This window comes from Grampus griseus, assembly GCF_964374135.1.
Source record: "Grampus griseus genome assembly, chromosome: 11".
NCBI lineage: Eukaryota > Metazoa > Chordata > Mammalia > Artiodactyla > Delphinidae > Grampus > Grampus griseus.
In genome coordinates, this window is record NC_139005.1 from 99,361,986 (window position 1) to 99,385,899 (window position 23,914).

Below are 23,914 nucleotides of genomic sequence, written 5' to 3' on the forward strand. Positions count from 1 at the left end.
GCCTCCCGTGCCTGTGGCCTTTGGCACTTGTCACGGGTCTAAGGGGCCCTGAGCCTCCGGGGCAGCTCAGCGCTTTGTGTCTGGACCTTCAGTCATGCCAGTCACGGGGCTACCACTGCAGCCCCATGGGGCCCCCGCCACCAGGGCCTGCTTCACTGACAGGGCAGGGAACCCCCCTGGGCTCCAAGGTCCAGGAGCACAACGACACAGCACAGAGGCCTGGGCGGAGGTGATGGGCTTGTCTTCACGGTTTCCTGATGGTTCAAAGTGAAGTTTCGTTACTGCCTCTGCGCGTGGGAAGAAGCCGTCAGGCAGGCGGAGGGTCAGCGAGGACGGCCCCTGCCCCCCGTGAAGCCAGCAGCTGGGCTGGGTCCGAGGTTGTGCAGGGGCAGACCCCCACTCGGGGGGCATGGGGCAGAACCCCCCACTCAGGGGACGGGGTGCCCGGAGGCTCCACGGAGGGCAAGCTCATGCGTGGACACAGCGACACTGGCAGGCAGGGGAGGGGACAATCAACCTGTACCCCCGACGGCCAGGGCCACCCGGAGACCCAGGCCCATCTGAGCGTCCTCCCCAGGGCTGGCCTCGGACGGCGCCCAGAGCACCAAGGCTAGCAAGCCGAGTCAGTCTCTTAAGTTTTAGGAAGGTTGTTCTAGAAGACCTGGCTCCCATTCTCCCCACCTCCCGGGGACGTCTGGAGCGGGATCCCAGCTCCGCGACTCTGCGGCCAGGCGCCCCCACCCCCACCCCGCCCCAGCCTCAGTCTCCTTAACCACAAAATGGGGCAGTAATGACCCTGGGCCAAGGAAACTGCTCATAAAACGTTTGGTCCCACATGGTCTCAAGTCCTAGAGCTTCAGGGCTGGACGGGACACAGGGCCTTGACAGGCGTCTGCTGCACCTCCGGCCTCCTGATCCCAAGCAGGGGCCCTCTCCCGGGTGGAAGCCCACCGCAGCCCCCGGGCCTCTGCCTGGGCACGCCTCTGTGCTCGGGGCCTGTCCTCCAGGCGGGGGACCACGGGGAGGTTGGCTGGGGGCCATCCCCGCCGTCCCTCCCGCCACGGCCCAGGCTACTCACTCAGAGCCGGAGCCATGGGCCTGGGCGCTCCCGGCCCGCACGTTCATGGCCACCCCGTTGAGGTGCTCGCGCCCTGGCTCCCGGTGCAGCGTCTTGGCGGGGATGGCGCCGTCGGGGGCGCGGACACCGTCGCTGGAGGCCAGGGAGGACGGCCGCGAGGACGCGGGGCTCTGCTCCCGCTCAGCCAGCTTCTCTCGCAGCCGCGACTTCAGCATTTTCTCCGTCAGTGGCGGTGGGTAGGTGACTTTGTTTTTCAAGATGCCTGGGGGTGGGGTTGGGGGGGTCGGGGGGATCGAGAAGGTCACGGTCAGGCTGCCTCTGCTGGATGCAGTGGGCTCGGGGAGGGACTGTCATGCAGAGCTGAGCTCTCGGCCACTCCTCTCCCCCTCGGGTCTCACCCCTGCCCCGCCGGGCACCACCCCCGTGCCCCACGGACCCCACCCCCGAACCCCGTGCCTGGGCCTGCCTCCCCCAGGACCAGGGACTTCCCAGCCCCCAGCTCCAGGGACAGTGGGCCCTCGGCACCTTTTCTCTGCTCGGGGAGCTGGCTGGGCGGTGCGGCCGCGGGCCTGGGGCCCCCACTCTCCCGGGCCGGGATGCGCTCGCTGCAGTGGTTGCCCTGCTCGTCCAGGTGCAGCTCCACGCTGACCTTGGTCTCCACCTTCAGGCGGGGCTGCTCGCCCGGTCCCTCACTGTCGCTCCCGGCCAGGCTCTCATCAGGCCAGCCGGCTGGGACGTGGTTGGCCACAGAGTCCACTGAGGCACAAGACAGACCCTCAACATGCAGGGCGGCTGCCTGCTCGGCTCAGCGGGGGCGTGTCCCGAGCGGCGCTGACCCACGGTCCCCGACCCGCAGGCCTGGCAGGGCCGCGCCATCCAGGTGGGGACACCGAGGCTGAGAGGGAAGGTCCTGGGGTGGGATCCCAGCCTCAAGCCCCCCCCCCATCCCCACACCCGGGAGCGTCGTGCTCCCGGCAGCAGTGGGGTTAGGAGTCCTGGCTGTGAGGGTCCCACAGAGACCCCTGAGACGTCACCTGTGCTCTGCGGACGGTGAGCTGGGGGCTGTCCTTCCTGCCAGCGCAGCCCCGTCCCAGGGGCAGGCGGCCACGGCTTGAGGGCCGCTCTGCAGCCAGCGGGCTCACTCACCTTTGGGGGTGCTGTGCACGGGGCCCTGGGCCGGGTCCCATCTGTCCTCAGCCGCGACCCCGTCGTCCTCGCTGTCGGAGGAGCGTGAGGAAGCGTAAGAGCTGCTCTGCTCATCCAGGGACAGCTCGCTGTCCGAGTCCGAGTCGTGGCCTGCAGGGCAGGCGGGAGGGACAGGGCTCAGGCGGGGGGCGGGGTGCTTCCTGCAGACTGGAGCCACCTGGGCCCGGGCACGGGAGGGCACTGGGTGCCCGCTGACCCTCCCAGTGTGTGGTGGCCACCTCTTCAAGGCTGTACGTTCTCCGGTGACCGAGGGGCCCACGGGGCAGCCGAGAGCCAGCAGGAAGCTCTCGCCATGACCCCCGGGAGGGAGACGCGCAGGCTGACGGGAGACCGCGCCCCAGGGGACACGTACCATGGGGCTTCTTGGTGCTCCTGGGTACAAAGGACGCGTCTGGCTCCCCGTGGCCGCCCCGCGCCGGCCCAGAGGACACGCTGAGCTTCTGGCCCCCTTTGTCCCTGGAGAGAGTAGAGGTGGGTGGGCTCAGCATTGTTGCTCTGGGGGATGCATGACCGGCCCCCCGCCATCAACCAGCGCCTTCTGCGTGTGCCAGGGCAGCCACACTGGGCTCTGGAAGGTTCTCTGCCACGAGACTCCCGGAGCACACGGATAAACACACGTGGACTCAAACAGCAGGGCGCATAGCTCGGGGCGGAGGCGGCAAAGCCCACGTTTGCTCGGAGAGCTTCCCCCCCACGGCCACAGCAGGGGCGCCGGCCCGGCCTGACCTGATGGTGCTGTCCAGCGAGGCGGTGGACTCGCCCAGGGCCGTGCGGAACACGTCGGGCTCCTCGCCGTACGTGTTGTTGCAGTTGAGGGAGCGCTGGGGGAAGGGGGCTGGTTATCGTCTGAGCAGAGGCCACCAGGGCGCAGAGGGTGGCTCGGTCCCCACCACAAGCCCCCGTGCAGCACCCTGACCGTGCCCCTGCCGGGAACAGGGCACAGCGGCCCGGTGGCAGCTCCCACCGGCCCTGCTTCTAGACAGGATCCCCGCCGGCCATGGCGGGGGAAGAGGCTGTGAGCTGGACAGACCCCACCCCGTCGACTCGGCTCGCTCCCGGGGCTGCAGGGAAGGCTGGATGCCACACTCCGGGGACAGATCTGTGATGCCCCCTTTTGTGGGGGACGCGAGACCAAGGGGCTGTGTCTGATGCTGGTCCAGGCCCTGGCATCCCCGGGAGCCTCCTACCGTCAGCAGGGTGGCCCTCGTGGTGGCTGAGTCGTCGGGGTACGGCTTCTTCCCAGCGAGCACACCCTTCAGGTGTTTCCGGACCTCTCTGTTGAACACGCAGTGGAGCAAGAGGACGGCGAGGCCCTGCAGAGGAGGGGGCAGGTCAGCGCCGGGCTTGGCCCCCATAGAGAAGCCAGGGCCCTGCCGCTGCCTCACCGCCCACCTGCCTGCCCGGAGGATGCACGGAGCATAGCTCAGCCACGTGGAGCTGACGGTGCCCAGGGCCGCCGCGGCTGCAGACGCCCACCATGGCCCACGCCCGGCTTCCCTGCCCCGGGGGCTTCCAATTTCTCCAGGTCGGGGGCCTGGTCAGGGCAGCCCGCACGCCCGGTGCCTGGAGGACCCCTTCCCAGGCCCCAGCCCCCGGGCCCTCTGGATCCCCAATGTTGCATCATTAATCAGGGTCCACGGTGTGGACAGTAAGTGGCCAGCATCCTCCTGGGGACACAGTGGGATTTATCCTGGCCGGGGAGGGGGTGAGCAGAGGACTGCGTCCCGACAGACACACAGGAGGCCATGGAATGGGGGTCCCTGGGAGGGCTCGGGGCAGAGCTGCCTTTGGAGCAACAGGCGCCTTTTTTTCGGTGGCAGGACCACAAGGCTTCACCATAACCCCTAACAAACTGCGCCGACACCGGAAGGACAGCCACGGTGCAGCCCCGTGTGTCCAGAGAGCGAGAACACAGCCCGGACGCCAGGTCAAGGATCTCCCCGGGGACCCTCTCGGGGCCACTCGGGGTTGGGGCATTTCAGACAGGTGACCCCTGGGCCCCGCCAGATCGTTCTGACAGCCACCCACCTGTAAGCAGCTGAAGACGGCAAAGAGGTAGCGGAAGGTGAGCGCGTCGCTGTTCACGGCCAGCAGCCCCAGAAGCCAGGTGGCGCTGATGAGCAGCAGCAGGAAGAAGGCCGTCCTCACGAGGGAACTGCGGGGGCGGGACAGGGGCATGGCTGCAGCGTCCATCCCCCACCCTCTTTCCTTCCCACACCCTTTCGAAGCATCTACCATGAGGCAGCCCCTGGCTCACACAGGGGAAAAGACAGCTTAGTGGGGAGCAGTTAAAAAGCAAACAGGTAAATAGGAAACTAGGAGCCAAGGCTGGTACGCGGGCTGCACCCACAGCGACTCCGGGAAGCCTGGTGCACGGCCCGGAAGGTACGTGGACCTGGAGGAGGTGCGTGGCGAGAAGGTGTCAGGCCCGCCGTGCAGGCTCCTAGCAAGGGCTTCCTGCTCTCTGCCTCGGTCTCCCCAGCCGAAGGGGAACGGACGGTGACGTGCATCCCTGGTGGGGTCGTGGGGTGCTGGAGGGAACTGCGTATGCTAACGTGAGGCAAGGGCTGGGAAAGGTAGGTCTGGGGCGGGGAGGAAGCGGACGACGGTGGAGCAGGCTGGACCCCGACTCCGCGTCCCCTGCCCGCGGTCTCTGCTCCTCCGTGGCCTTTTCAGACTCTGCTCTCCTGTGGGCCGGGTGGACCGGCACCTTCTGCGGCCCCTCAGCCCCTCCTCACACATCCTCCCTTCCCTGGACCCCCAGCTCGGGCCCGGTGGACACCCTTGTCCTCCCCTCCCCTGACCCTCTCGTGGCTTGAGCTCTCCCGAAGCTGCCCTGCCTGCCTCCCGCAAGGCTTTTCTGTGGGTCCCCTGCTCTCTCCCAACCTGAAAACATGGGAGGCCCCCTCTCTGTTGGGCCCCATCCTCCTGCGCTGCACCCTCTCGCTGGGCGAGCTCCTCCACTCCTGTGGTGTCGGCATCACTGTCACCACCAACCCAGAAAGTTCCATCCCCCACCCCCACCCTGTCTGACTCCAGGGAGTGTCCAGGCGCCCTGGCACCTCCCCGCACCCGGCTGTCACCATCCCCCTCCTCCTGCTGGTCCAGGCGAGGACACCCAGGCGTCACTGCTACCCCCTCTCCCCTCAGTGACTCCACCACAAACCCCGTGGGTCCCACATCCTAAACATCTCTCCCTCCCTGGTTCAGGCTGCCACCCCGGCCGGCCACCTGCCCCAGTCCCCCTGTGGTCAGCCTCCCTCGCTTTCCTCCACGATGTCCAGCTCTCCCCCGAGAGATCCAGACTCCGCTCGGCACAGCCCAGACACGTCCAGACACGGCTGGCCTCTCCCCACTGCGGCCTGTTGATTCCCCACTGACGTGGCTGCCATGACGCCCTGGACGGGCCCGGTGACGGGCACTTTCATGGGGACAGGCAGGGGTCTCGGGTGGGGCTGGCCCCACGTCAGGTCCCAGCCACTGACCGGGTTAGGCAACAACTTACACGACCCGTTTTCTCTCATAATAATGGCGCTTCCTCTGGCAGGAGACCTTTGCAGACAGGACAAAAATGACTGTGTTGACCTGAAAACAAACCAAACAGAGAAACCCGAAGTCCAGTGGCCGCTCCACTGTACTGTCACTAGAGGCCTTCAAAGCCAAAGGCTTCTGAGGGTCTTCAGCCCACATCTCGGGAGGTGCCTCTGGGACGAGGCCTCAGAGCCCAGGAGCCTGCTGGAGGTGGACGCGGACCTGGACCAGATCCCAGCACCCACGGGTCTGAGGACAAGGCTTTATCACCGTGAGGTCAGCCCTTCCTGTCCGCCCAGATGCTCAGCGGAGCTGGTAACCCATCGGCCCCAAACACCCTTCAAGCCAGCGTACCCAAGGGGCACCCGGCCTCCCACGACCCTGATAATCAGGGGTTCTGAGAAGCCCCCGGCACTCACGACGATCACGGTTCCGACGGGCCCCGCAAAGCTCCAGATCAGGGTGTCACGAAGGGACAGCCAGCAGAAGTCCGGGTTTCCGTAGCCCTGGGGGTCCAGGCCCACCGCAAGTCCTGGACAACAGGGAGGAGAAGAGTGAGGGCCACCCCGATGGGGGGGTGGCCACAACAGGGTGTTCCCAGACCCCAGGCAGGACCCGGGGCCCCCGGCATGGCGCTCAGAGGGAAGGGCGGGGAACCCGAGATAAACAGCCGGGAAATGACAAAGGCCCAGGTCCCCTCCCAGCAAAGGCCAGTCACAGGCCCACCATGGCCACGACCTGCTCGCGGATTCACCCCAGAGGTGGGGAGCCCACCTGGGCCAGGGCTGCTGACGGAGGTGGGAGAGAGACAGAAGACGGAGGTGATGGGACCCGCCAGGACCAGCCACGAAGCACGATGGGGATGCCCTGATTGCTGGGCCACGTGGAAGCCAGGACATGGCCATGGACCACAGGTGCAAGGACCTGAGGGCAGGCACGTGCCACACACGCCACACTCGTGTGCGTGCACAGAGCACACACGCCACACACACACATATACGCACATGCACACACCCCAGGAAGGGTCACCACTCCAAGGTGCTAGGCAAATGAGGAGTTTCCTATGTTATCTAAGCCACAGCCATGGTTTCTAACCATGTCACAAGCTAGAGCAGGACTTGCCCTTACAGAACCGTCAAGGTGAAGTCTGGAGTGGCTTCTCCAACACAGACCTTGCTTAGGACAAAGAAGCAGCCCACTCCGCGCCGTGGCCTCCCCGGACCTGGCCTGGACTGTTCCACAGGCCACACTCCCTTGCTTAAGCCCTAAAGGGTCAAGTCTCCCCACCGACTGCTCAAAACCCTACAATGGCTTCCCACTGCCCTCAGGAGACGGACACGGGTATTTCCGCAGCCTTCTAGGCCCTTTGTGGCGTGGCCACGGCCACACTCCAGACCGCGTGGCACCCCCCACTCGGCCCCAGCCCAGCCTCAGGTCAGTCCCCAACCAGCCTTCCTCCACTCAGGTCTTGCACATGCGGAGCCCTGAAGGCACACCCCCCAGCACAGCAGCCTGGTTCCTGCGAGCCCTCCAGTGTAAAGAGTGCTTCCTCCAGGAAGCCTTCCTGGCCTGCCCCCCACCCCACCCCCAGATGAGAGCAGGTCTCATCCTCCCCCGTCCCCTGGCTCTGAGCCCACCCCTCAGTGCAGGGTCTGTGGATGAGCCTAGAGTCACGTTCACCATCACTTAATGCCCGTCTTCCCTGGACGGACGACTCCCGGAAGACACAGGCTTTGCCGTTCTCACTCACTGCTCTGATCCCGGGCCTAGAACGGAGCCCCGCACAGAAGAGGCCCGCCCTGAATGAACGAATGAAGGAGTGTGCGAATGCTCCCGCGTTCTTGGGCAACTGAGACTTGGTGGGGGTTAAGGAAAGCACATGGGGAGCTGGCCTCAGGCCCCCATCCCCCGTGCCCCCCGGATCCCAAAGGCCCGGCTGGGTCAGGCCCCACATCTGAGACAAGGGCTGTCCCCATGCAGGGTCCCATGGAGACGCTCTGCTCCATCCAGCCGCGTCGGGAGGGGCTGCCTGAGGTGACCACACAGGTGGAGATGGAACAGGGTACAGTACAGACCAGGAACCACACTCTGAGTTTACTGGGGCACAGAAAAGCACACAGCAAACTTAACTTTTCCTTTTGTAAAATAAGCAAATTGGCAAATGATCCTGACCTGACTTCCTCGTTTCTCTTCATAGAATTTGATGTAAATAAAATCCGATGTTCCGGTTTCTGAGATTAACTTGCTAATTAAAAAAAAAACCCAAATAACAATAGAGGCTCTGGGCAGACTGAAGATGAAATTAAAGATGAGTGCCCTGAGTGTCCAAGCACGACCAGGTCCTTGCTTCAGGGATTTAGTAGATGGGCACTGGGGGGACCCCCGAAACCAGCTGCTCCCAGCCCTCATTCTTCCTGGTCTTTGGGGCTCAGGAACCACCTGAATTAGCACCTTTCTCACAAGCTGACCAGAAACAGCATGGAAACACGTGACGTAGTGTGTCTGCTGTGTTCAGTCTTTGGGTCAAGAGGAGGTGGCTGCCGGTGAGGGCGGCTCCCACTGCCCCCCCTCAGCAGCCCTGGATGGAGGTGACAACGGTCATTCAGGGTCCCTTGGAGCCCAGGGAGAGGAGTCACAACGGGACAGCCCGGTGCCCAGACTGGGTGGGAGCAGAGTGGCCTCAGGAGACCAGCTGGTGACGCTACCATGGAAACCAGGGTGGCTGCTGGGCAGAGCACTGGGGCGGCATCTGCCCCTTCTCCCACTGCCTCTGGCCTCGGACTTCGTGTCTGGATCCCTGGAACCCAGGGACTGCTGAGGAGAGAGGGTGCCGCTCTCCCTCTGTGAACGCAAGAGGGGATCTTTCCCCATAGGAAGCAAATCTGACCTTCTCATATTTAGTGAAAAGTGTGCTGAGAAGTGCTGCTGTCTGTTCATTCATTAACTCATTCTTTCATCCATCGATCCATCCACCCACCCAGCTACCCACCCATCCACCATCCGTCCGTTCATCCATCTACCATCCATCCATTTATCCTCCATCCAACCATCTACCTACCCACCCACCTGTCCACCCACCCATCCACCCATCTCTCCATCCATCCATCCACTCACCTATCCATCCACCCATCCATCTATCTACAAAGCGGGCATACAAGGGAGCATTTGTCTGTTAGATGCCACAGGCAATCCCTGAACAGGCCTGGGCCCAGGTCTCAAGGAGCTCACACCTGACGGGAGACGCATCCCTCACTGACGATGACACTCGTGTGAGCAGATGTGGGTGCAGGTGCCCCTCCTCTGCTGAGTGCCCAGGAGGAGGCCAGAGAGCTCCGCCACCTGCACCCAGGGGCGCTGGTTTACCTGACGTGGCTTCCTGCATCAGCAGTGCCACGCGGGTCCCCCGAGTGGTGGTCGGTCCCCAGCCCGGGCCCCCTGGCGGGGCTGCTCTGCGCATCCTCACCTGTGACGATGGCTGGGATGCCCCAGCCCACGACGTAGTAGAACCTCATGGGCCCGGTGTCGATGTTGCGCACCTCGGTCAGCATGCGGTGGATGTGCAGGCTCTCCACGAAGGTCCAGGCGAAGGTGCTCATGTACACGTAGTGCAGGAGAATGGCGATCACCGTGCACAGGAACTGCGGGGAGAGGCAGCCGCTCAGCGAAGCCCGCCGGCCCGCGGGCCCTGCACCACGGACCGAGGGCCGGATGGCACGGAGATAGGGGCGGGGGACGCACCCAGTTGGGCCACTTTGCAAACGTGAGGGCACGCAGGTCTGAAAAAGGAAATCGAGTCAGTTGTTTTTCCCTATTTGATTCACCCAGGAGTGGCTGAGTGTCAACAGTCCCAAGCGTCTCAGGCTCCTGATGCGGAACGGACGACACGGAGTGAGGCACCTGGGGGCCCTGGGGACCCCCCAACCTGGATCGGCGCCAGGCGTGAGCTTAACCCAGGGCCGGCAGGTTGGCCGAGCCTCTAGTGTTTTCATTGGAAGCTAGAAATTTGTATTTTCAGGTCACGGCTCCAAATTTTTAAATGTTGACATTTCATTTAAAGTTAGAAAAAGAATATCATGGAGGCAGGCTGCTCAGGCTGTGGCCCCTGACCGTGACCGTGGCCTTCACCCACCACCCCAGCCCTCGTGCGGGTCTCTGAGGTCCAGCGGATGCAGCCAGCGGGAGGGAGGAGCCTCGGGCCTCGTGACCTCGCCCTCATATGAAAACAAGGTCATCGCACCTGCGCTGATTTAACGGAGCCTCTACCTTCCGCGGAAGAAAACAGGGATGAGAGCGTTTGTTCTGTTTCTGTCCCTGTGGGTCTGTGTGTCTAGCCAGTGGCTGAGTGCCAGGGAGTGAAAGTCAACCTCCACAGAGCAGTTGAGGGTCAGCTTCCCGGCCTCTGGGGGCCTTGGTGACCCAGCCCTGAGTCCCTGGACACCGAAGGTGGTGCGAGAACATGAGGAAGGCAGTGGTGGAGGGCTGGGGACACTGTGGGACCCTGGGCTTCCAGCCTGAGGCCGTCAGTGCAAATCCAGTCCCAAGTGCTCCGGGATGGAACTTCAAGACCTCCACCTTGGCCCAGAGCAGCCTCACCGGGTCCTCCTGAGAGGGGCTGGCTGCCCGTCCAGGATTCCCAAGGTCCACCTGCTGGGAGATGCGGGCAGGCTCCCCTCCAGGTCCCAGGAAGCTGGACTGGCAGGGGAGGAGAGAGAGGACATGGGGAGGGGGAGGAGAAAGCCCCTGGCCACGCCCACGGCGGGGCCGCACCCTGAAACATCCTGTCCAATCCTGGCTGCTATCGTGGCAGCCCGACCTCCCGGGCTCTCAGTGCCTGAGCCGACACCCACACCCCAACAGACAGGAGCTAGGAGACAGAGGGCCACCGCCTGACTCGTGCAGAGGCCTCCGCTCAGTCCCAGGGCAGCGCACCCGCGGGGGCGCCCCAGAGGCTCGCTGGGAACACAAGTGCCACCTGCGGCTAAGACCACCTTGACGGGCCGAGTTCTCTCCAGAAACAAAGCCCTGGAGATGCGGGAGGGAACCATGTTAGCATTAATATTTGCCCAATACAGCACAAAGCAGGAACTCAAGCAGACATGCCCTCTGCCTCAGATGCTGGACAGGAAACGGGGGTCCGCACTTAGCAACGGGCAAAGCGGTCAGCCTGGCCGCGGAGGGGGAGCCTGGGGCTGGGGTACCCCACGCCAAGCCCCAGCCGCCCCTGTGCAAAGCACCGTTGGCTCAGCAGAAGGAAGAAGGGTGAGGAGGCTGGCGTGTTGCCTTAAATAATGTGAAAAGTAAACCCACAAAACCACCTTTGGAAAAAAAAAAAAAAAGTGTCAGAAATTGACATTCTAAAATGTAATGGGGCCGTACATGCAGGGACTTCGGCACCGAAGGTACCACCTTTTCCAGAAACAGAACAAACACTAATGCACAATAAATCATTTCAACCTGCCAGTGATCTGGGAGATGAAAAACCTCACCCAGAGATGGGACTGTGAGTTTACAGAACACCCATCAAACCCAGGCGCGGTGCCAAAGCCCCAGAATTATGTGCACGGCATTCCTCCTCCCTCTCTTCCTGCTCACCAGCGCATGGAGGCTGCAGAGCTCTCCTTGCAGGCGGCGATGAGTCAGTGCTTGAAACCAGTGAGGGACTGCCTCTGCACATTTGTCACGCGGCGTTTAGTTGCAAGGAGTGGCCTGTCACCGGCTCTCCGTCCCTCTGTTCAGACCACTCAGAGGCACCTTGAAGGGTTCTGCACTGAGTCACACAGCCCCTACCCCCCAGGACATGCAGGCAGGGGAGGGGCGCTGAGCCCGGTGGGTGCAGAGGGGCGGCCCAGCCTCTCCAGCGCCCCGCCTGCCCTGGGAGCCCGACACTCGCTCACGGTCCGTCCCCCTGGTCAGGCCCGGGGCTCCCCGTGTCCACGCTGCTGAGCCGCCAAGGTCATCACGCAAACCTCTCAAGGTTGTCTGCCTGGATGCCCCGCCTCTCTCCCCAGCGCCAGCCTCCGGAGGGGCCCCCTGCCTGCACTAACTGAGGAGGGAGAGCTCCAGGCTGCAAGGGGCCCTGGCCGGCGAGCCAGAAATGCCATCCGGGTCTCTACTCCACGTGTCCCTCTCCGGCTGTCCATTCCCACAGACACGCGTCCTCTTCACGTGCGGGCGGCCTCCCCAGCTCAGCTCTGCACTCGCCTCAGCCCGCAGGGGATGGGTGTGTCCAGCCTCACCCAGACCTGCCACTCTTGTCTGCTTCCACCTCTCCTGGCGGCCCCCCTCCTGGAGACTCGTAGCTTCACGCCCCCCTCCTTCCCCTCCCTCCGCGCCCACCTGGTCCCGACTCCTGTCCTTCTCCTCCTGCCGCTGTCCTGGCCTCGCTCCACCCACCAGACCTAGGAAGACGCCATCCTGGCTGCCTCTCTGACCTCCGATCTCTGCCCTTCCGACACATCTTCCCTGTCACCAGGGTCCTCTTCCTAAAACACAGACCCGGTCACGGCTCCCCATGGAACAACGCTGCCTGCAAAACACAGATGGCGCTGCTCGGCCAGCCCGTCAAGCTCTGGATGACCAGACCCCCGACCTGTCCCCTTCCGATCCTGGCCCCTCCCGCTGGACGGTGAATGGACGGTCCTGCTCAGCCCTTCTCTGGCCAGGCACAGCTCCCCCACCAGCCACCGGGGGGCCATTCTGGCACCTGACACCCCTGTACCACCATCCGAGTCTGTGTCTGGAGTATCTCCGTGGGCAGAGATGAGAGCGCTTCTAGGGTCTGGGTCTGTGGTAGATTTAATACAGTGACGATCAATGGTCCTCACTGCGTGAGGAATGAAGAAATGTCAGCTCTGTTAACAGCACGCGGCAGCTGGAACAGTCCACCGAGAAAGGAAGGGCACAACCCTCACCGTGGAGAGATCGGCATTAGGTGGGAGTAGTAACCTGGGAACTTCCTGGAGTCACTACATATGCACATGTGATGTGGTCAGCTGGCCTCACGTCTGCCCAGGGCCATCAGGGTCACCATCTAGCGATGAACAATGAACTCACACGCACACAGTGAAGTGTCTGCCCTGGGCCAGGTCACTCAATCTTGCTGGCCCCGGGTTCCTCACCTGTGAGCAGGGATGCTGCCACCTCCCGGGGCCCCAGGGATGTTTCAACAAGCCAGAGGGTGCGTGTAAAGCCTTGGGCACAGAGCCTATGCTGCCCTCACCCCCATCAACGTGCTGTGACCCTTGTAGTCTGAAAACCCCTTTTGTAAAAATGAAAAACCACTTGCAACCAGCCGGGGACCAAGCCACAAACCTCCCTCCTTCCTCTTGCTTTTCTCTCCCCAGTGATCTTGGCCGTGCCGCCGTCTCCCCCTCCAGGGCCGATCCCTGTCCCACCCCCCCGGGGACCTCGCCCCAGCCACCAGCCACCCCTTCTCCCTCCTCCCCCGGAATCACTCGGGCTCAGGTCTCTCCCATCCTCCAGACGCCTCCCGCTTAACCCTAACCCCGCCCCAGCCCCGCTCTGGCTTCCACCAGGGCCTCATCCTCTCCTCCTTCAAAGCCAAACTACCAGCCTCTGCCGGGGTCTCTGCTGCAGCCGTTTCCAGCCACTCCTTCGTAAGTTACATTTTAAACACACGGTGGCTGGTGGGCAGGAACAACTGATGATATACATCGATCTCCTCTGATAGCCACGCACCTCGCTAAACTCTTCCATTATTTCTTGTAATGCGTCTGTAGATTGGTTAGGATTTTTTCTGTGAGGTCATCGTATCAGCTATATAATCTAATCACCTAACGATAACTTCCAGAAGCCTATATAACACCCCACGAGCCCACGTGATACCCCAGGAGCCCACGTGCCCTGGGATGGCTTGAGCAAGACACTCCGTATGTAACCCCGTCCTCTCCTCCACGAGTCTCGAGCTCCCTTCTCGCGTCAACCCTGCCGACCCGCCGCCACCAACACGTCCCTGAGTTCTGGGCCTGTCCTGGACTTCTCTCTCCCCCTCTGGGGAAACACCCGGGCTTTCACAGAAAACGTGGCCATGACTCCCCAGCAAGTGCAGGCCTGGGAGACGCTGCGCGACAGGGGCAGCTCCAGGCTCAAGTGACAGCTCCCAGGACTCTTGGGTTTCACAAATGTAATTTCTGATGAAATCACTAGCGCCTGGGCCAGGAAAGTAAGAGTTGAGGCGTACGGAGCCCCCGGCTCCCGAGGATGCCCTTGGAGGGAGAGTCCCACCAGGCACAAAGCAGTGAGCCCACAGGCTCGGCCTGGGTTCCCAACTTCCCACCCGCTGGACGGAACCAGCAACAGACACTCCGCCCGGATGACTCCTCCGGCCTCGGTGGAAGGTCAGACAGCGTGCGCTCCCACGGGGCCCCACGGACGGCCGTGGAGGGAGGGGAGGGGCCGGGGCCTCACCGGGTTTTCTGTCTGGGCGATCCCGATGACGAAGACCAGCTGGGAGAAGAAGAGCGCCCCGATGAGGTTCTTGTGGATGCCGTGCAGGTTGGAGCGGAGCGTCTGCACCAGCGCCAGGAGCACGAAGGCCGCCAGCAGGGCGGCCAGCGACAAGGACACGGCAGCGTAGGTGACGATCTTCAGGGGCAGGACCTCTCCGTGCTGCGGGCGGGGTGGTTAGAGGCGGGAGAACACGTAAGGGCCACGGCTCGGATGGAGCTTTTGCACAATCAAGACACATTCACATATTATCACTGCGGGCAGGAACCAGCGTGACCACAATGTGGCTCTCAGGGGGGTGCAAAGACCGCGAGCAAAAACCAAATGAACGGTTTCGGGCAACAAAGTTCTGGGGAGGCCGGCGGTGACGGCTGCAAACACCGTGGACGCACACGATGCCCCTGACCTGCACACTGAAACACGGCTGAGACGGTGACTTTTCTGTTACGTGTATTTTGCCACAAGAAAAAAAAACTGAAAAACAAAAAACCTCACGCCTAACTCCTGCTGTCCGGCAGGTGTGGGGCCTGTCCGCCCAAATTCTGAGCTGAGAGACCTTCAAACAGAGCCTCAGCTCACACAAAAGGCAGAGATGCCACAGCTGCAAGAAACCACAGTTGTCTCCTGTGCTTTTTTTTGCAAAATAGGACACTCGCCCAGGACCTGGCACCCGACGGAGGTTCAGCATTTGGGGAGCAGGCAGCTCCGGTTCTCTGGTAACTTCCAGAAAGCACCGTTCTGAACTTGCACAGAGCTGTGAGCCGGGGCTGCCCGGGGAACTCGGGGAGCCAGGCCTGAGTGGGATGGGTGGGGGGACTGAGTGCTCAGGGATCTCAGAGAGGCTGGGAGCTGCAGCCGCACTTACTCCCCGAGCTGGGGCGCTATTTAGAGCCTCTGGTTTTGAGGCCCCTGGGGCGTGGGAGCCCTGATTCCTGCTCTGGTTTAATTTCTTCTACCTGAACTTCTGCTTCCTTTGCCCGCGAGTCCCCTCCTGGTGCTGCCCAGCTTCCTGGCCATGAGAGGACCCCCAAATCCGCCCCTCCACTGACAAAGAGCACTAATAATTAACCCCCTTCAGGCTGGGACCTGGAGCCCCTGCCCATGGGAGCTTTCTGTCTTGGGCTCCCAGCACACTCTCTGCTCTTGTCACCCTAACACCCAGCAGCAGCAACTAGTGGCTGACTCACCCTCCCAAGAATGTGACAGAAACTTGGGCCACTGCATACCGGGAAGTCCTGGGAGGGACAATGGTGTGGCCGCCCGGGACACATCCCAGCCTGAAAACAGGGTGAGGTCTCCCAGGCCTCGGTGTGGCTCCTGACATCAGGACACAACGCTGCCAGGCTGACCCTGCCCTGCTTGGGCCCCCCTGCCTCCCTGGAGGCCCACAGAGGCCACCGAAAACACTGGAGGCTAAACACGAGCTGTCCCGCTGCCGCTCGGGGCTCCTGACCGAGCCTCCTTTGTCCTTTGGGGCCAGTGTGTGCAGCACTTAAGAGAGACACTCCCTTTGTTCCCGCCAGCCGTCTCTTTTCTTCCTTAAAATTTAAAGCGCAGCAGAAACAGCATCACCTAACAGACTGCTGAGAACCCTGTTTTGAAGTGAGGTGTGCATTCCAGGGGTTTCCTCTCTGAGGTTCTGGACTGCCAGAACCGTTTCTAATGTACAACCTGGGCTCTTTGAAAACTCTTCTAAGGGGGTTCTGTTGCGGAAATCCTAACAGATTCTGCCCAGTCCTCCTGGAGCACAGTTTTTAATTGTGGCTTCAGTTTGTTCAAAGCCCTTAGCAGGAAAGACGCAGCTCACAGAAGAGCGGGCTTGGGGGCCAGGACACACTTGCCAGCTGGGCAGGGGTTGCCCTGGGGGCGGTGCCCACCTCACGCCGGGAGACGTCCATGAGCACGGCCGAGCTAGTCGCGTGGCTGCACTGGCAGGTGACGTGGGTCCGGTTTCGGGACAGCAGCTCACAGCCCTTGGCCGACCACCCTCCGGTCCCACCGATGCTGCAGAGAAAAGCAGGGTGAATGGGTCTCTGGGGCCCTCCTGCCCCCACTGGAGCCCAAGCAACATCTTCGCTGTGCCCCAGCCAAGTGCCACTGTCATCGCCGTGAGGACCACAGCCCCGGCGGCCCCTGGGACCGTGTGAACCCTCTCCCTTCCCTTTCCAGGCCGGTGGGGGCCTCTGATGACCACCCTCTGCCGTTCACGTTCACGCGTCGTTCAGCAGTAAAACTGCAGCGGGATGTCGCAGGCCCCTTTGCCGGAGACATTAGTCAGCTGTTAAAATAGCCACTGTGTGCTCTGGTCTCCTTTTGAGGCTCGATGATTTAAGAAGAAACATCTCACACCCGTTTTATACTTTCATCTTCATATTTGCACAACGTTTTACGGCAACTGCCTGGAAGCAGGGCCCCATCACGACCCCGTGTTACTGATGGGAAGCCCCAAGGGACAGGCTGCTACAGGTGTGTCTCGGCCTCAGACACAGCCCTGCCCTCCCTGACCGTGGGAGAGCCAAGTAGCTTCTCTGGCCCCCAGTGTACTCATCTGTAAAATGGGACGTGGAGGCTAACACACGTTTGCCCAGAACTTTAAGGTCTGGGATGGCAGATGCAGCGCGAAGCAGAGGATAATTAGAGCCCCGGCTGCCTAATTGCTGGGGTTCAATCAACCGACCATGCGAGACAGCCGAGCCCAACGCGTGCCAGACAGACCTCAACCCGGCCTCGTCGTGAAAGTGGACCCTGCATTCTCTTTTGTAAGCCAAGCGTCTATTGCCCTCCAGGCGCTAGGCGGGTCGCTCATTAACTGGAATTTGGAAACTACAGAAGGAGGGAGAGAGTGGCGCGTGGTGCCTGCTGATCCAAACCTGCTTCCCAGCGCGGGCGCCCAGCAGAGCCCCCGCGGCAGAGACCCGACCCACCTAGTGGGACTGCAGTCTGGGGGAACGTTTGGGCTGCATGGAGTGAGCACAAAACTCCGTCCTGGCTGCAAGCGTCAGGGGCGGGGATGGGAGGCAGACGGACGCTGCTGATGTGAGCGGGGCCTCTGAGGGGTCAAACCAGCCCCAGCAGCTGCCACGTGGGTCTCCAGGGCGGGACGGCTGAGGCCAGGGACCTTCCCCTGGTACAGGGACTCCCCTACACACATCAGGGATGTTCCGCTGTCGGTGGGAGGACCCTGGGCCCAGCCTGAGTCCCGCCCCCGTGTGTGTCCAGAACCCCGGCCTTTTCTGGTGGTGGATGGGGTGCTCGTTGGCCGGAGTCCCGCAGGCGAGGGGCCCCGTCTCCATGCTGGCCTTCTCGAGGGATCTCCATGTGTGCCTGTGCATGTGTGTGCACGTGTGTGTGACCCTATGTGTGAACATCGTGCACGCCTGTGCTTCCAGATGTGTCTGTGTGCATTCGTGTACACACGTGTGCATGGTCATAGCTGGGTGCGTGTGCACACGTGTATGTTTGTGTTTCCAGGTGTGCATGTATGTACATGCCTGTGCACATGTGTGTAACTGTGGGCTTATGGGGGACTCGGACACCCCCAGGAGGGGCTGGAAGGGAAGCAATGGGCCACAGAAAAACTCCCAAGGCGCTCTGCCAACGGAGCGTTGACCACCTGTGCGCAGGCACACCTGGCCTCAGCAAAGCCCCCCAAGGAAATGCAGCGTTCCAGGGCAGGGAGGGGCATCACCCGTACGTGATGGAGTGATTCCAGAACACGCAGACCGGCTTGGTGCGCTCCTCGGTCTCCAGGAGGGTGTACTCCACCAGGACGGGCCTCTCCAGGGGGCTGGGCAGCGGGGCCCCCTCGCTGTACACCACCACGCTCACCACGGGTGTGTTGATGACGGGCCGGTTAGGCAGCCTGCAGGGGAGAAGCCAGGGCACAGGCACAAACCTGTGTGCAGCCCTGATGGGGACACAGCGCGGAGGTCTCTCCAGGAGGGACAGAATCAGGCGCACGAGCTCGGAGCCGCGGCCTCAGCCCTTGGGAAGGCGTGGCTAAGGGAGGGGTGGTGAGGCCTTGGTAAAGGTTTAATCACCAACGGGCAAGCACAGGGTCACCTCTGGGACAAAGGCAGACTTCGGAAATTTAAAATGAAGATAAGGTATGTACGTGAAGACGTCAAGGCCCCACTGTGGAGAACAGCAAATCCCTGGAACGCTGGGAATGCCCAGTGGAAGGAAGCTGGTGCCGTGGTGACGGCTCAGAGAGGCCTCTCATCCAGCCACTGGGAAGGATGCACATGGAGGCCACAGAGCCAGGCAGGAGCTGGAAGTGATTCTGAGGTTGAAGAGTGAAGCCTCTGTGCTCCGCCTCTGCTCAGGCCTCGAAGCCCTGCGGTGGCATTGGCTGCTTCCGCCGGTATTTACTGAGCTGCCCTAGGTACTGGGGCCGCCAACAGCCGGTGGCAGGCAGGTGTGCGGGGACGGGTGCCCCGAGCAGGAATTACACTGCTGAGCCTGGGGTGTGTGCTGGGGAGGGGCGTTCCCGGCAGAAACACTAGGCAGACCCCGAACCTCTGTCCCAGGGGGATCACAGGGCAGTGGTCTCTGGCCGTGGGCCGGGGTCACTGCGTAGTGTGCTTGTACAGATGTTCCGGTGGTTGAGATTCTGACTTATGGAAGCCTCGGAACCCTCTGGAAACTGCCCCTCCCTCCCCGAGCTCCTGGAGCCAGGCTCACCTGAGGCTGCGGCGGTCTGGGTCGTAGCGCTCGGGCAGGAGCTGCCCCAGGGTCCGGTAGATGATGACCAGGGCGATGGCGAACTGGCCAGGCTCCTCGGGGTGTCTCTTCCGCCTCTTGAATGGGGCCTCCATCTCGGCGCTGGGCTGCGGGCGTGCCGTCTGGGGGGCGGCCCTGCGACCAGCCGGCCTCACCGTGGGGCCCTCTGCAACGTAAGCACAGCGTGAGGAAGGGGGCTGGACGCCTGTGTTCCCACCAAATCGCCTTCTGCTTGAGCCGCTGCTTCCTGAAATCAGTAGATGTTCCACGGGAAACAGTAGGAGGTTTCTCAAAAGATCAAACACAGAACCACCACAGGACCCTGCAACTCCACTTCCGGGTGTGCACCCCAAAAAGCTGAAAGCAGGGACTCGACAGATGCTTGCACACCCACGCTCACAGCAAGCGCGATTCACAGCAGCCAGAAGGTGTAAGCAGCGCAAGTGTCCATCAACGGATGTTGGATAAGCAACACGCGGTCCCACCCGTATACGGAGATGTCGTTTAGGCTTAGAAAGGAAGGAGGTTCCGGCACAGGCTACAACGTGGATGAACTCTGAGGACACGACGCCCGGGGAGAGAAGCTGGTCAAGTAACGTAGATTCCACTTATGTGGGGAACCTGGAGACTGACCTTGTAGAAAGCAGCCACAGTCACCCACATTTTCCACAGTCCACAAAGTGCCCCGGCTGTGCCTGGTCCGGGAGTTGTCTCCGGAAACATCCACCGCCCAGTACGCACTGCGCAGAGCACAGGCTCCACAGGGGCGGGCGGTGGAGCCCTGAGGGTCGGGTTCTGGGAGGGGCGACACGTCTGGGGGAGGGGAGGACAGGAGCAGAGCAGGGGGTGGGGGCTAGAGGTACAGTGGGGGAGGGTCTCCCCTCTGCCCCCGTGATGGGGACGCCACATACCTTTCAGGCCCTTCTGACCCTGCTCAGGGCCGTGCTGGTCAGTGGCTGGTTAACAGCACCAACTAGCCACACTCAGGCTGATTAACAATGCTGGTTAGCCACACTCAGGCTGGTTAACAATACCAGCTAGCCACACTCAGCCTGGTTAACAGCACCAGTTAGCCACACTCAGCCTGGTTAACAGCACCGGCTAGCTACATTCAGGTTGGTTAACAATACTGGTTGGTTAGCAACCTTGGTTAGCCACACTCAGCCTGGTTAACAGCACCAGCTAGTCACACTCAGGATGGTTAACAATACTGGTTAGCCACACTCAGCCTGGTTAATAGCACCGGCTAGCTACATTCAGGCTGGTTAAAAATACTGGTTAGCCACACTCAGCCTGGTTAACAATGCTGGTTAGCCACACTCAGTCTGGTTAACAGCACCAGCTAGCCACACTCAGCCTCTCCTGCTCTGTCTGGCCAGTCACCTAACTGGGCTGTTCCGGCTCTTCCTCTGGGCGAGGGCAGTGCAGGCTGTGGGCTTCCTGAGTGGAGGGCCCGATGCTCCCCCAGGCTGGGTGACCCTCCCAGGCCCCCACCCTGACTTGAGACAGACGCCTCCCTGTCGAGGGCTCGGACTTGACGAGCCGATGTTATCATCTTCAGCAGCAAGTGCGTCTACCCGCTCCCCGCTCCTGTGAAGTCCCACAAAGCGGGGCCCCATAAGGACGCTGACTCGGTGCTCCCTAAGCCTCCCACCGCCTGGCTCCACTGCCTCTGTTCAGTCGCCCTGGGCCGGGCTCCAGGCCCCCTCCTCCAGCACGGCTGTCACCTCCCGGGGGCATCAAGTGAGAGGCTGCGGCGGGGACACCAGACAGCACCCCGCAGCGGGGTGGCCTCTCGGGAGCGTGTCATGACCGTGACCCCAGAGCACACACACCCCTTCCCCGCGTCTGCTCCTGGCCCCAGACACATCGATGGGTTTAAAGCCCAGTTTTCTCCAAGACTCGACTGGCCCATCGTGTCCCCAGCTAACCAGTCAGCCAGCAAGTGGGTACCGGAGGCCCCCCTTGGGCAAAGCATCTGGGGGTACCTCATCCCAGTAGAACAGGCAACACGCACACATGCTTCCTGGGCCAAGGGCTGGAGAACCTGCCTAGGAGGGAGTCAGAGCAAAGAAGGGATCTGGGCCAAGGGGAGAAGGTCAGTGTCTGAGGAAGGAGGACGTAAGCCTGGTGAAGCCTGAGGGGGCGGGTGAGAGGTGGGCAGAGGCTCAGAGCCAAGCCCCAGGGCTGACCCCCATTAGATGCCTGAAACTGCAGCTATTACAACACTATTATATAGTATATTTTTTCCTATACGTCACACCTATGATAAGGCTAAATTTGTAAATTAGGCACATGAAGAAAACAACAATAACCAATAATAAAACAGAACAATTACAACTACACACTGTATTAAAAGATATGTGAATGTGGTCTCTTTCTCTTTCTTTCAAAATACCTTATTGTACAAACTTAATGCCTTTCCCATCTTAACTAAGCACGTATCACGCACTGTGGCTGTAACTTGTAGTTTTAGGTACAACAGCAAACTGGCATATATTTCTTTTTCCTTCCTCACAATTTCACAGATAGAAGGTTCCTTCTTACTGTGGATCTGAGCAACCCCAGCGTATGATTTTTCTTTCCTTACTAAGTCGGGAATTTTCGCCCTTTCACTTGAAGGAAGCACTTCGTGGCTTCCCTTTGGCACAACTGACTTGCCAGCATCAGTATTTTTGCTCTGAGGTCGTCATATTAGGTAGATAAGGGTCACTTGAACACGAGCCCTGTGATACTTGGACAGTCGATCTGATCCCTAAGTGACCAATACACTGAACGAAGGGTGGATGGAGTAAGTCTGCAAGGAGCTACTCAGAACTGCATGCAATTTAAAACATGAATTGTTTATTTCTGGAATTTTCCAGACCATGGTTGACCTTGGGTAACTGAAAACTCAGAAACCACAGATAAAGGGGTGATGTCTGTATATCGCTCTTCTGAGGATAACTACGAACAAAACACACCGCTGACTGTTGAAAACCCAAATCGATCCCAAATAAATACAACTTGTAAGATGGGGTCAGTCGTCGAGCTTGATCCTACCTACGTGTAAAACCCTCTTTAGAAGTTTTTAAGATGCCTGAATAAGACCCATGTAACTACGAAACGAATTTACTAAAACCCTTCAAATGTTTAACCGTCCGTTACAGAATTTTATGTCTTCAAGCTCCTACCTTGGGGCAGACGTTTTCAGTAGCTTGAGTGGATCTGTGAAAACTTCTTTAAGAAAATTCAACATGTTTAAGCCGTGTGGTATTAGAGTCCTAACCCAGGACTGGAGAACCGCACACAGACGGCTCTGGTTTGGTTTTGCCGGGGCGGCGGGGGGGGGGGGGGGGGGGCAGGGAGGAGTCTAAAAAGTTTACATCCACGGAGAGGCAGCTTTTCACTGCACAAGGAGGACAACCTCACGCACGATTTAGGTGTTCACTCATTCATCACCTTATAAATTAGCCAAAGTTTTGTAAGAAACACCCCACCATTGCCTTTCCGTCTGACGCCAGCAAACAGGCTGCTGGATGCAGGGCAGATGTGCGCGCGCAGGTGGCGCTGCGACGACAGCGGACCCACGTCCCCTGCGAAACCACGGAGGCCCGCCCTCCTCCACCTGCCGCCCCCAAGGGCGGCCGTCGCGTCTTAGCAGGTTTACCTTTCCTCTCGGGTGGTTTGAAGAAGTCCTCCGAGAAGAAGACCGAGGACTCCAGGTCTTTGGGGACCTCGCCCCACAGGTGCTTGAACTGCGGCACCCAGGCTCCCGTGAAGTTCAGTTTGTCGAAGACGTCGACGGCGAGAACTGCGGGGACAGGCACCGCCATCACACGCGGCTCCCAAGCCCTCCCGCGGAGAGGCTGCCGGGACCCGTGCCGTTTTCAACCCGACCAGGACGGCTGTCCCTGATCACCTTTAAACAGAACCTACCTCCACTTCCTGCTGAGTCACACAGCCCGGTGCCTTACTGGGGGTCTCGGGGAGCTCAGGAGGCGCCCCCCCGGCCCCCCCCCCCCGCCACGGGCGTGTCTTTTCCCTGCAGCTGTGTCCCTGCTGGCAGTCAGCCCTGCAGGCTCCAGGGCGACCCCCCAGGTCTTCCCGCTGAGCCGTTTTTCCAACACCCCCGATACAAAGGGCACCCTCAATTCACTGCACAGGCAAGGGCTGTGCTCCCACCTGAGGCGCTCAGGACCAGGGTGGGTGGGAGCCCTGGAACATGGGAGGCAGGGGCTACTGGCCCCAAGGACTGGGAGGATGGACAGGGCTGGCCTGTGGCCCGAGCCCAGGGAGAACCAAGAAGGAAGCTCTCGGCCCAGTGCAGGGGCGATGGTCCCAACCACAGGGCATCAGAGAAGGACACTGGAGGGGTGTGCGGGCAGAGGCGGGCCAGAGGTTTGGCCGGGACCTGCCTGAAGTCTCTGGAAGGGGCTGGGGGGCAACAGCTACACCAGGTGCCCGTCAGGCGCCCGTGTCCTGTCTGTCCCCGAGAGTCTGCAGGCCGGCTCTGCCAGACCCTCTCTCAGGACAGAGGCCGGAACGCTGGGCGCTCACCCTTCTGTCCCGCCCCAGTGATGACGGGCTCCCAAGCCCACCTCCACCCCAATGCAAGGCAGGTGGCGTCCTGGGCTCAGGTGGGCCTGGGAGGTGCAGACCAGCCCGAACATCTTCTGGTCAGGAAGGGCCCCTCCCTGGGAGCCTGAGAGTTCACGCCAGGGATGCCGCCGCACCTGGGTTAAAGGCTCAGGCCCTCCTGGCGACAGATAATCGGCTAACTCAAGGGGCGATTCCCTGGGAAGGGGCAATCCCTGGGTCCTGCCCGAGCCCCCATGGGGGTGCTAAGTAAACAGTCACGGGAGGAGAAAACCAGCAGCCCCTGCCGGTAGGACGGGCCCCCGCTCCAGGGACTCTGCTGCTATGCCTTGG

The 23,914-nt window shown here is 61.3% G+C and overlaps 1 protein-coding gene across 1 annotated transcript in view; it reads right to left on the bottom strand.

Moving 5' to 3' along the window:
* Positions 1-235: 235 nt before the first annotated feature.
* CELSR1 (cadherin EGF LAG seven-pass G-type receptor 1) overlaps positions 236-23,914 on the bottom strand; it is a gene marked incomplete at its 5' end in the record, with an annotated part of 146,642 nt that continues 122,963 nt past the window's right edge. Inside the window, 16 exons of the mRNA XM_082666424.1 lie at positions 236-287; positions 1,079-1,340; positions 1,604-1,834; positions 2,225-2,374; positions 2,637-2,740; positions 3,011-3,105; positions 3,472-3,597; positions 4,313-4,439; positions 5,790-5,869; positions 6,235-6,347; positions 9,279-9,453; positions 14,243-14,443; positions 16,159-16,285; positions 17,976-18,143; positions 18,965-19,169; positions 22,653-22,796. Of these exons, the coding sequence (XP_082522550.1) occupies positions 263-287; positions 1,079-1,340; positions 1,604-1,834; positions 2,225-2,374; positions 2,637-2,740; positions 3,011-3,105; positions 3,472-3,597; positions 4,313-4,439; positions 5,790-5,869; positions 6,235-6,347; positions 9,279-9,453; positions 14,243-14,443; positions 16,159-16,285; positions 17,976-18,143; positions 18,965-19,169; positions 22,653-22,796 (2,333 nt within the window). The 3' untranslated portion in view covers positions 236-262. The remainder of the gene's footprint in view (positions 288-1,078; positions 1,341-1,603; positions 1,835-2,224; positions 2,375-2,636; positions 2,741-3,010; positions 3,106-3,471; positions 3,598-4,312; positions 4,440-5,789; positions 5,870-6,234; positions 6,348-9,278; positions 9,454-14,242; positions 14,444-16,158; positions 16,286-17,975; positions 18,144-18,964; positions 19,170-22,652; positions 22,797-23,914) is intronic.